Consider the following 13,058-nt stretch of genomic DNA (forward strand, 5'->3'; position numbering starts at 1 on the left):
CAGGAACAGTAGGATCCTCTTCTACTCCCACGTCCTTTGGCATCCTTGTGGTCTGTGACTCACCCAGTCACTACCCTTCAAATAAAATATCTATTTCCCCCGAGTGTGTCTCTCAGGGTTGGTGAGTGCTAGTGCCAGTGGTGGAGACGGGGGGAGGGGGGGGGGCGGCGGCATGATGGAGGGAATATCTTGGGTTGCTCTCTGCTGTTGAAGCTCCAGCTAGCTATTCCTGTGGGCCTCCTTGCACTGCTTCAGCTTGTGTTCCTTCTGGGCAAATGAAAAGAATCACGTTAAAGTTATTGCCTCCATTCTCTTTACCCTCTCCTTCTGGGGTTTCTATGGACACTGATAGCAAGATATATGATCTTATAGAAGTCTATAAAATAATGAGGGGCATAGATAAGGTAGATAGTCAAAATCTTTTCCCAAAGGTAGGGGAGTCTATAACGAGGAGGCATAGATTTAAAGTGAGAGGGGAGAGATACAAAAGGGTCCAGAGGGACAATTTTTTCACTCAAAGGGTGGTGAGTGTCTGGAACGAGCTGCCAGAGGCAGTAGTAGAGGCGGCTACAATTTTGTCTTTTAAAAAGCATTTGGACAGTTACATGGGTAAGATGGGTATAGAGGGATATGGGCCAAGTGCAGGCAATTGGGACTAGCTTAGTGGTATAAACTGGGCGACATGGACATGTTGGGCCGAAGGGCCTGTTTCCATGTTGTAAACTTCTATGATTCTATGATTCTATGATACATATGAAGTTGCTTTCAATACAACACATCTATCTGCTCAGAAGGGACACACTGCAGCTGCAGGCGCTCCAACTTCACCATCTCCCACTTGCAGTGATAAATTGGTGCCCAGGATCTCTATAGCCTCTTCCTCATGGGGTGTTAGCACATGGATGTCAGCTGGTCCTCTGCCTGCAACCCTTTGTCTGCAGGTATTGCGAGCAATCTTCTGCATGAGGATGGTACAGTTTCAGTGCTGTGTTACATACTGCCACCCTTCTTTTTCCATTGATGTAATCTTTCACCTCTTGAAATGGAAGAATGCCTAGTGTAGAAGGAAATTGAAGAAACAGGTGATTGACGAAAAGACATGTACATGTATGGAAGGGTTATTTGGAGGGATTCAGGTGATAAAGTACTTAAGCATTTCTTTCTCACTGGTATAACTCAGAGGATAATGCTTGAACACTTATGGCATGCAATGCACATTTGTTTCTGTGATTCCATGGTACAAATTGTTGTTAGGGCCAGAGCACCAAATTATTGAACCTCTTTCTGCATTGCAAGGGTATCCTGGTGGTCAGCAAGATTCCATAAACAGCTACTGCCACTTCCTTCCAGATTGCTCCTGCAGCATAGTTCTTAGGCTCTTTTCCTCCACAGCTTTGTCTTACTTAAGAGCTACTCCATTTGTCTGTAAAATTAGCTGCTTTTCTCTTCCTTGCACATGTTGCTGCCATTGTCAGTTTAAGAATGATGATGCACACCTTTAAGCGCAGACTGTTTTTAAATTACATCACACTCCACTTTCCTCCACCCCCTGCCACCCATGTTTTCAGGGTCTCCACGGGCACTTCTGCCCTTTGTTGGCAGAACTCCCGAACATGTCCTGCCAGCTTTATCCAAATTAGCTGACCCTGGAATGTTTGATGCAATCAGCTTCATTTTCAATGGGCGCACCTAAGTCCTGCCTCTTGCACTTTCAGTAGTAGATTACAGGACTCAGAATTTCAGGGCCAAATTTGCACTGCTCACTTACACAGCCAGATAATTGCAGAAACATTTCAGAAAATGAGTTATCCACTCAGGATAACCGTCCGTGGTTAATCGTACCGTTTTTTAAAATATAATTTTTAGTAGATGTATGGAAACAAGAATCAAATGAAAAATGGAGAAGATGCAACAAAAATGTTTCAAATTTTATGATTATAATTGTTTGCTTCATTTATTAGAAGAGTTTAAAACATTCACAACTATGGGTACAAAAATTAGAAATTGACAACCATCCAGCCAAACTGTTAGAACACAGTATAAATTACACATAATATATAAATTCTATACACAGATAAATTAGCCAGAATATTATCAATAAGATTTCCATTAATAATCTCATACAGCAGTATAAAAAAATCAATTTTCAAATACCACAGCTGCAACTTCATATTTTTTTAACCAATAAAGCATACAGTTACAAAACTATAGAAGGAATCATGCTATTTTAGGCTCTTTACAAGAAGCAATTGCCAACCAAACAGTTTTTCAAGTGTGAAATGTGGCAATGAAATGTCACAATGACAAGTATGTTCCAGCACAATATGGAAACTGTACACATTTTAAGCCTCATTACGCCTGTGATGCAGTGTGTCGAATTGCAGCCAGCAGTTTTGCCAAATTCACCACCACTCAGGAACAGATAGATATCAGCTGTGTCGAGTTATGAGTGATCTTGGTAATCCTTGTTTAATCATTAAATGGATAAAGTAATTGACATACAATTTATAAAAAAAATTGTTTGTAAAGCAAGTGCTTGCAAATGGATACAGGGCACAAAACAGCAGTATATGTATACATACCATACCAGTGTGGCTAATATGTGACATCATTTACAATATTACGTGCTACAAAAATACCTTGCTATTTTAGTAGCTTTGACGGTCAAATGGTATTATATATGTATGTCCTTACTGTGTGTATTTTGAATGGCTTTAATTTCCAGACTTTTGATTAACACAGTGATATAATCATACGCAGTTATATAGAATAAGATCTTCCTCAATATTCTTTAGCAACATGACTTTTCATATGGCAGTCAACAGTGTTAATCATGATTTCTTTGCTTTAGTAAATTATAAAGGTTAGTAGAAGTATGTGAAAATCATATTTATATAATTTTTTTACCATATTTTGCAAGAAATGGTATGATTCTGCCAGATTTAACAAACCTGATAAATTATAATAAAAGATTATGGAGATTTGACAGACTGCAGTTACATTATGTTGTAATGTGACAAATGACATTTTATAACTCAAAATCTTATCCACATCTGAAAGGGTACAGAACAAAATCAGATTTATATTTATATTATGCATTTCTATGTTGTTTAAACAATGTTAGTGATGAATTGTATCATCTAATCTTGCTAAACAAGCAAGTTAAAAATGTCACAATACTTCAAACTTTAATGAGACATTTTAAATGCATGCACACGATCAGGTCAGGTACCCACTGAGTAAAATGTTACAACACAAAATATGTGCTCCATAGAATTACCAAGTAATGTACACAACTGAATATCAGTCTAGTAGAATCTTCCTGCATATGGAAGTGTTCTGTTCCAGTTGAGATAAAGAGCAGTTGCCTTTGCACAGTGAATCCTCTGCTTCATGAGTTCAGTTCACATGTTCAAACCCATTTCAAGTAGAGTTTAAAACATGAGCAATCCAGTGCCCAGAATATTAAAAAATGAAGTATTTACTGACACATTCATTCAGAGTTTATTGAGAGAAAACATTTCTGCATTTTTTGCAGGCTGTTGTTTGTCTAAATCAGTCACAGACCATATAGTAACTGAAATATTTCTGTTTTCAGTATTTTCTGTAATTAATCATTATCCAGTGTTCCGTTAATAGAATCTGTACAATTTAAATACTGCTTTTGTTCAGAGAGGGGTTGGAGTGGGGGAATCATTTTTCTCTCTGCATCTGTATAATTCTGATTGATGAATCCTGCTCATCAAAGTTCATAAGAAAACCTAGGTCTTTGCTGGTCTCTGAAGTCAATAGTGCAAGCTATGTTATTGGTAGATTTGTATCCTACTGCTTCCGTACACTCATGTCTTTCCCAAGAGTGTTGATCTGAAACAAAAAAAGTCAGAAAATCTTAAATAAGAGATTTCTGTCAGATTTATGAAAATATTTGGCATCCTTTAAATTACCTAAAGCATTAAAAACATATTACTGAGAAATATAATATTGGAATAATTACTACGACAAACAGTTGAATGTACTAATAAACTATGTCTAAACTTAACAGATAAATCCACCAATTCAGATTATGGTAAATCCAGAGATTTGGTAGGTTGGAGCTCAGTATAGTGAAATCTTACCATGCAACTCCAGAGCTATGAAAATTCCAATCTAATGAACAGATCCCTGACTTCGATATGATTATGTTCTACTGTTGCCCGCATAATAAGCCACCTCACTTTAAAATAATTCATTGTATGTGAAACACTTTGCAACATTGCTGATAACTTGCAATATCCATGTAAAACTATTTTTGTATTCTGTTGGAAATGGTTGTTATGACACCTATAGCAAACACATCACAGCTTATATTCCTGACAGTTTAAAATAAAAAATGGCAGAATTGGAGTTTACCTTAAAGTTTTCCATCTATCTTTTTCAAGCTGATTTTCTGGACTTTCACTTTCATACGATGCCAAATACAAACCTTAGAGTAGGAATTGAATGCAATTTCTGTTAATGTATTTCATTAAAGCTATGCAGATCAGCTTCATTTGCTATTTCTTTCGAATGTAAAATTTGACTTGTAATTAGAGAACAATAATAAATATTATTTCTGGACTAGAACAAATAAAATGAATAATCATGTTAAGGTTTGAGTACTGGAAACTAAAAGCAGGAGTAGTTATGACAATATGTATTTAGAAACAATTTTTAACCACGATTCAGAAAATTTAAGCCAATTTTAGAACAGTAAATAAACTTATATGGTACAAAGTGTAAAAATCAAAATCATTTTAGATTTCATCTCACTTAGCACTCAAACAGACTTTTTCAGCATGGGGGTGATTACGCTGTCCTTTCACCTATAGGTTCAAATCTAGTCCAGACTAATAGAACGTCTCCTATGAGCCAGTAAAGGTCCTGTGCAAAATGAGCTACGGTCCACAGCAGGTAGTTTGATGCCAACTAAACTGCGTTCACAGCAAGTAGCAACTTTAAGGGCTGACTTTCCTTTTTAGGAGTCGAGCAGCGGCAGGGCGTGACCTCTGTCCACCCCTCTGGCTCTGCCTTGACCCCAACCCATTATTTTGGGTAGTGATCATTAAGGATGCAAGGCAGACTCCCAGCAGGGTTCCCAATGCCAAGAAGAAGCCGTAAAATCCCAGTGGTGCTGCAGTGGGATCGAGGCCTTCAGCAGTCAAGTGCATGGGCCGAAATGAAGGGAGACGAGGCTGCTACAAAGCCCTCTCCCTCCATCACAATATATTGGGGACTTGCCGCTGTTGCCACAGGGATGAGCCCAGCTTTGCGTGATGGTTCCGCAGAGCGGTGGGATGAGGCAAATAGTAGGAAAATCTACTAGGAAGCTGTGGCCCGACTTCCTGCCGGTATTTGCATGCGATGGATGGGGAAGGGAAATTGAGATCTCGGAAGTGGAAGGAAAATTGAAGTTGGAGTAGGGAGGCTGTGGTAGGCCTCACCACCCTATTTTCCCTGCTGACACTATCCTGCCCAATTTGGAATGAGTTAGTGGAGGAAAATCCAGGCCTAAACATCAGTCAAAATTGGAATATAAATTTGGACCCTCTGTATGGGAGTGCCCTACCACAGTTTTGCAATCTTAATAATGTAGCATAAAAAACGACTTTCTGAATGATTAGTGAAATAAAAACTTACCATCCTCAGAGAAGACAGGGGCTGTGTGAAGATAATGGATGATATTTTGATCATCTTCAAAAGGACATGCTACCTGCTTCCACATCATGAATTCTCCTACTTGTTTGGCCAATTCTAAAAATTTCTATAGGGATATGAAGAGCATGTTATACTTCCCAACAAAAAGTAAAATCTTCCCTAAGTTTGTATAATTTGGAAGTAACAGTATTACATTTTAAAATATGTTTCTATCTGGTGATCTCAAACGTTAGAAAATTAGTTGTATTTACATGTAATAAAGTATACCAACAAATTTTATTTGTTTTGAACGTAAAAACACAGATTTTAAAAAGTTTTGAATAATTATACTCTAATAGCCAAATCAAAGTTTATCAACACTTTTTCTTTGCTGCAAAATTAAAGTATGATGTAATCTACAAAAATACGCTGTTGAGATGAAGGTACTTATTTCTTTCAACTTTCAACTTATTTTCTCTCATATTTCCTTGATCAAACACAAACTGGGGCCGAGAACGTTAGCAGGCAACTTGCCTTGTGTCTCCATCAATGTTGCTCTGAACTGAATGCTATGCGTGCAGGAAAGGAGCCTGCAACTGACTCGCTTTCTGATTTTCCATAACTTCTCTTCCTCCTCTAGACCGCCTAATCCCTAATCAGTGCTACTCGGTGGTGCCATACATTGGAGTTCCAACACAATGCAGGCACATTAGGAACAGAAAACGGGAGGCAAAATGCGCTGCTTGATGTTTTCTGACTGGACAGCACTAGAAGAGCAGGCGGCTAGCACTGCATGAAACTTTTAAAAACGATTTAAATTAAGGGAGAGCCTCTTGTCCCGCATCCTTTGGTGGTTTGCTCCACCAGTGCCCATTGTTGAGTGACACCGCGCAACAATCGCCAGACAGGAGGGTTCCCTCCCAGTCGGGGAACACTTCAGCAGTCAAGGACATTCAGCCACCAATCTTCGGGTAAGCGTTCTCCAAGGCGGCCTTCGAGACACACGACAACGCAAAATCGTCAAGCAGAAATTGATAGCCAAGTTCCGCACCCATGAGGACGGCCTCAACCGGGATCTTGGGTTCATGTCACGCTACACGTAACCCCACCAGCGAAAAAAAGTTATCTGTTTTTAATACAACGGGTCATTCTCTGCCTTTCTCTTCCTTTCGGATGTTTCTCTCTCTCTCTCTGTCTGTCTTTTGTTCTGGCCGTTTGTGTATTCGGTGGTCCTGTAGGTAACATCTCTCAACATCTCTCTGCCTGAACACTTTGATTGCCTTGACAACGGGCAGTTGGAAAGATTATCTGTAATCACCAGGTATTGTTCTCTGACTATATATGCGGTAACCTTCCATGGAATCCGAATCCCACACTTACCTGACGAAGGAAAAAGCCTCCGAAAGCTTGTGATTTTCAAATAAAACAGTTGGACTATAACCTGGTGTTGTAAGATTCCTTGCATCTATAAACAGATGCACAGCACCACTCAGCAGGTGACAGCCATCAGAAGTGAATTCCTGCTCCTTTTAAACCATTTAAGGTTTAGTGAGTACATTTTTAAACTTTTTGTTTTCTATTGTTGCATTTCTGTAGGAGTATTTTTTTTGCATTTCAATTTAATTTAGTTTTTAAAAAACTTTTTCACCTTTTATCACCTGTCAGTTAGGGGAGTTTCACTGGGATTTGCTATAGCTCCTGCAGGTAGGATAGGCATTCCTTTTGTAATTCCTCTTGTCCTTTAGGAGCTGGAGGACAATTTCAGAGAATTAATTACAGGAAGATCTGCCTGTACCTGACGAAGGCGGCACAGACCTATCATTACCCAGGTCGGGTCACAAACCCTGACAGAGCTCCTTGGGCACATTAAAGAAGAATTGAGGGGAGAGTTCTTTCTCCAGGTAGGGATTTTTCCTACAAAGTGCCATCTTATTGTTCCAGCAGAAAGACAGTCTTTAGAAGTTGAAGGAGCACGTGTATAGTGACAGACATGTGCACAACTTGTACACCAGCCTGGGTATCAGTAACTGATTGTGTACCATGCAGCTAATTTGTTTCACAATGAGTTGAGGTGTTATGACTTTGGCAGTTTCCAAGGTTTTCAATTGTAAGATGCATTTCGAAGATGTGCTCTCCTGTGGTATAAGTATGTATGAGATGCAAAAAAAACTGTACTGGTTCTATGAGGGCTTGGCAGGGTGAGTACATGTGGAACAGGCAAAACTTTGTGGCAAGCAATCATTGAGCCATCCATGAGATGTATTGTAATGTTTCCCTGCCAAATTCCTTCAAGTATGCTGTCTTCTACATCTGCTCTCAGGTTATATAGAATTACAGAGATTTTGAAGGTAATATACATAGTGTTGACCCTGCTTACCACCTTTCCCAAAAGCCTGGTTTAAACTGCATCTGTCACCTATTCTTCTATCCTGCTAGCCTATCTATGTCTTAAATGGAATTAGATGGATTCAAGCAGCATTTAAAAGGTTGTTAGTCATTGGAGAGTGGAACTAGACGAGGTGGCTCATGTAGGGAAAAACAACGATACAGACTTGATGGGCCGAATGGCTTGATTAAATGTTGTAACATTTTATGATTCTATCTGCAGACACTGGGCTTGATTTTAGGAGGGCGGTGGGTTGGCAGCGGGGGGTCGACTGGGCGCGTGGGTAACACGCCCAGTGAAATCGGGGTGCTCTGCATGCGATTGCAGTTTGATTGAAGGTACTTACCTTTGCTTCCGGGTTTTGCACTGGAAAGCTGCGCGGCGGGCGGACTGCGCATGCGCAGCATAGGCTGTCAGCTGGAGGAGCCCTATTTAAAGGGGCAGTCCTCCACTGACTGATGCTCCAGAAAATAGGCAAAATTACAGCATGGAGCAGCCCAGGGGGAAGGCTGCACTCAGGTTTAATGATGCCTCACTCCAGGTCTTATTGGATGGGGTGAGGAGGAGGGGGAGGACAGAGATCTTCCCCCCGGTGGACGGGAGGAAGTGGCCTACCTCTGCCACCAAGAAGGCCTGGCTCGAGGTGGCAGAGGAGGTCACCTGCACCACCAACATATCGCGCACCTGCATACAGTGCAGGAGGCGCTTCAATGACCTAAGTAGGTCAGCCGAAGTGAGTACACTTACTCATTCCCCTACACTCCGTCTGCCACATCACCACCCCCACCTCACATCTCCTTCTGCACTGCCAACACTAATCTATCACATCACTCCTCACACTCACTCAAAGCTCATCCTCATCTTACCTGCACTTACTCACCTCGCCAGTACTCATCCCACCACTACCACTCAACCCAATCCTCATAAAATCTCATGGCTCTATCGCATACTCACCCTCTCATACATCTCTTTCATGGTCAGCCTCACCCAACCTGCCACTACCTGTGCTGCAGCCACAGGACATGCATCACATATGTGCAGTAGGAAGCGTAAGGCAAACGTGTCGTGAGCATGAAGGGGATGCACAAGGGTGTTTGAGGATTTGTCATGGTTTTTACTTATATTTGATTTCTGATCAACTCACATTACATATTATATTGTCACTACTACTGCCACGTCTTTGTGAATCTTGTCTGGTTTGTGCAATAATGCCCTTTCCTGAGGATCATCATGAAGACCCACAACTGATGCCACCCATTGTGTCACTGCAGAGTGGGTGTAGGTATATTTGCAGGGCTCTTTTGTGCAGAGCGTCGGCAATGTCCCCGGTGGCACCTGGAAGGATGCGGAGGAGAAGTTGTTGAGGGCAGTGGTGACTTTGACAGCGATAGGTAAGAAGATGGTGCTCGGGCCAGCCGGGAGCAGCTCGGCATGAAGGAGGCTGCAGGTGTTCACGACTTCATGTCGAGTGACTTTGAGCCTCCGTGTGCACTGCTGCGCAGAGAGGTCCAGGAAGCTGAGCCTCGGTCTGTAGACCCTGTGGCGAAGGTAGTGCCTTCTGCAATGCATCTCTCTCTGCCGTTGCCCTCCCTCTTGCTGTGCAGGTGGATGTGTCACAGCACTGTGTTGTGGAGCTCCACGTGTCAGAGGTGGATGGTGTGGCCGGCAAGGCTGGTGATGCTGTTCGTCCTCTGAGGAGGTCATGACTGCAGCTACGGCGGCCCCCATCCGGAAGATGTACATTTGAGGGGGTTTGCAAAGTAGGTAAATGTGTCTGGACACCGGGGTAAGTGTGCAAGTTTGTGAATTTTATTGTTAGGAGGAGGGTGGTGGAGGCCAAACTTTGTCCAAAGTGACAGAGTGGCCTCCTGCAATAAGTGAGGGTCTTCCCCCCCCACCCCACCTGTCAAATGGACCTTTGCAGCTGCCACAGGCTGATGGCTGCAACACGTCCATTTCAACTGGGAGTGTTTCCCCCAGTACGGGAAACAGTCTCAGTTTATTTCAAAATCTCACCCCTCCTAAAATATCAGGTCAATTAGGTCTGTAAATGACCTGAAGTACCTAGTTAATTATTTCAAGTGGCATAAGCCGGCGGGAGTCCCACATGCGGGGGCTGCGCACGCATGTCAGCGCGTCACTGGGGAACCCGGAAGTAGGTGGATTGGAGCCGGGCTCCGGACCCGCCCCGGGAATCCCCGATTTTCGCAGCCCCCCTGCCACGAACGCACCCGCTCGGGGGTGCGAAAATCAAGCCCACTGTCTCTGGTTATGTGCAGAATTCTCCTGATAACAGATAGAAAAGGGACTTTTGTTGTATAAAGGATGGTTCAATGTGATGGGTCCTACCCAATTGCCCAGGCTGTGAACCGCTTTGACTGGTTCTATACAGACTATGTGCTCAAATCTCCGGCTGTCTGTCTCATCTGGATTCACCATGTTGGGGCCGTAATGCAGAGCACCAATACCTTATTGCTGCCCAATAGTCTACTCCACCACAGCTATGTCCATGCTGTTGGTGTGCCCAGCAAAAAGGGACTAGCAGGACCTGGCACAGATAGTGGGGATGTCTCTCTGGGTAATCCCACTACCATAACATTTGGCAACTCCACTCATGTGACTACAGGCCCAAGCAGCCACCACAGCAATACAATCTATTGCTGATAATTCAAAGTTGTTTTTGCATTAAAAATTGAATTCTCCAATAATTTGAAATAAGCTACATACATAGCATAGCAAAGTGCGAATTTGCTGCTAAAAAGATTTACATTATCAGATATTTTTAATCGAGCAACTTTGAATTAAGAGTAGACTGTCCCTGTGGCACCGCCAGGTGCAGGGTCATCTGGTGACTCATCACAAGGAGGAGTCATCCCTCCTCCGTCCCTACAGACAACTAAACACGATTGCCATCCACCTCAGTTCATCTTCCCACTGGGGAATGTTTAGAAACTAAAAGGCACACGATATATAGTCTCACATTGGGGAAGCAGAGGTAAAACACACTGACTACACTTGCAATACACACTGTTAGGGTGAATAAAATTTGGATTAACAGGTATTTTAATGTGTCCTGATAGATACTTTCAAATAGAGAAGATTAAGATCGTTGGGAGAAAATGCTGTTGTATTTTGAGACTGTAACCAATGGCCACATTAGTTTCTTCATTAGGATATGAACACAAGTATAGATGAGTGCTTCCGGTACAAGTGACAGTGCTCTCCATTACAGCCAATCCTACGGGGACATTTTAACGCACCCCACCTGGCGTGGGGGTGGGACAGTTAGAAGTGGGAGGTCATGTTATTAAACCTCCTGGAATACATCAATCAGAGTTGGCAACCCTAGTTGACAAGGCTTAGAACTACACTATATGGTGCAGTACACAGTGGACACTGAGAAAGCCTGAGGCTTAGTACTTGATAATGTGAGATGCCCACGTTGATGTACAACTGCACTTCAGGTGCCAAGGGTCGTATTATCAGCCCCAGTGTGTTACATTGTCTTTAATCTTTGTAAATGTAAGCAACAATTGAGAGTCAGCTTTCAAAAGATTCCAGGTACACCAGCATCTATAGTAGAAACTGGACATTTGTTAGTGATATCTGTGACACTTACCTCAAAATTGACATGCCCATTAGGAAGACGGTTTGCACAACCCTCATTTAAGAAGTAAATGTCTTTGATCAGTAGGCTGAAGAATGGGATAACAATCTGGAAGATAGCAAATTATGATTTCACACACAATTTTCCATTTATATTTTTTCACATTAAGAAAGCTGAGCTATTTATTGCTTTATACTTCTCGATTGTAATAAATGTAAAAATGCATTCCAGTAGAGCTATCAGATGAAGCATTTACCACACAATTCTTAATTCACATCAATTGAAATTCCACCACAAACTGAAGCATCAGTTTGCAGGGATGAGCTCCAAAGCTCATATGCTCATATCATATCACTTGCACTAATTGGACCTATCTATATTTGAGCAACTCAAATTAATTTAGACTTTGGGTGCTACCTTTGCTTGTTCAATGTTTGTGCATTGACAGTTTTGTAATAAATTCCTAACACTGCTTTAAAAACTGATTGCACTGTTAAAATAATCTGAATTTGGTTTTGAAAAACAGGGAACAGAATCTGAATCCCAAATCAGAATTGGATTTAGGTAATTTTGCTTAATCCCACCAAGCCACTCAGTCACAATTTGTCACTTCTCAAATAGGCCACTAGATGGGTTACCCAGTCTACAAATGGGCATTCCATTTGCACATTTTTATTTCGCTATGTGAGCAGTTGCAGTCTGTTCACTTCCTCTTTTGGATGGAGGAGTACATCAGAGAAGTGAATGAGTAATGGCGAGGGAAATAGGAAAAGGAAATAATAAAAATAATAAATAATAAAAAATATACAATTTTTTTAATGTACTGCAACTCCATAAACTCTCAAGTGTATTGGACGATTATACTTAACTAAGGTACCGGGTAAATATTAAAATGTTTATCCAGTTGGAAAAAGTACACTCCAGTTCACGCCCATTGTGTTGTACCATAATACTGTACTGGCAACCTTACCTTTTCTCGGTTACTTTGTGCAGTCAGGGACCGATGAGCTGCCCCTCGGAGAGCTGTCCTGTAGTTGTAGAAGTTACCAGTAGGATCCATTTGATGCTGTATATCAAATTCAGAAAGGCCATTATATTAGATATTAGCATAACTAACTCAAGGGGTTATGTTAACGTAATTTTGTTGTAACATTGTACTGACCTCAAGAATGAAAAATTTAGCTGTTTTAACTTTTCCCCATGTCTTCTTTAGTCGAGAAACGGGGCTCATGTTCATACCAGCTGCAGAAAGAAAACAAAACTGATCATTTTGCAACAACCACAGAATTTTTTTCTGAAGATACTGGAGCATTATAGTGACACGTTTCATTTTGTAAAAATGTATATTGATTAGCTGTGCAAATAGTAAAAGAAAAAAAGATTTAAAAAAGTAATAACAAAAACTCTAAAGGT

The 13,058-nt window shown here is 41.4% G+C and overlaps 1 protein-coding gene across 1 annotated transcript in view; it reads right to left on the reverse strand.

Moving 5' to 3' along the window:
• Nucleotides 1-1,927: 1,927 nt before the first annotated feature.
• Nucleotides 1,928-13,058, reverse strand: part of LOC137332116 (ras-GEF domain-containing family member 1C-like) — a 60,057-nt gene continuing 48,926 nt past the window's right edge. The window contains exons 11-16 of the mRNA XM_067995827.1: nt 12,808-12,887; nt 12,616-12,711; nt 11,658-11,753; nt 5,656-5,779; nt 4,390-4,462; nt 1,928-3,864 (exon numbers count right to left, since the gene is read on the reverse strand). Coding sequence (XP_067851928.1) covers nt 3,840-3,864; nt 4,390-4,462; nt 5,656-5,779; nt 11,658-11,753; nt 12,616-12,711; nt 12,808-12,887 — 494 coding nt within the window. The 3' untranslated portion in view covers nt 1,928-3,839. The remainder of the gene's footprint in view (nt 3,865-4,389; nt 4,463-5,655; nt 5,780-11,657; nt 11,754-12,615; nt 12,712-12,807; nt 12,888-13,058) is intronic.

This window comes from Heptranchias perlo, chromosome 14 (genome assembly GCF_035084215.1).
Source record: "Heptranchias perlo isolate sHepPer1 chromosome 14, sHepPer1.hap1, whole genome shotgun sequence".
NCBI lineage: Eukaryota > Metazoa > Chordata > Chondrichthyes > Hexanchiformes > Hexanchidae > Heptranchias > Heptranchias perlo.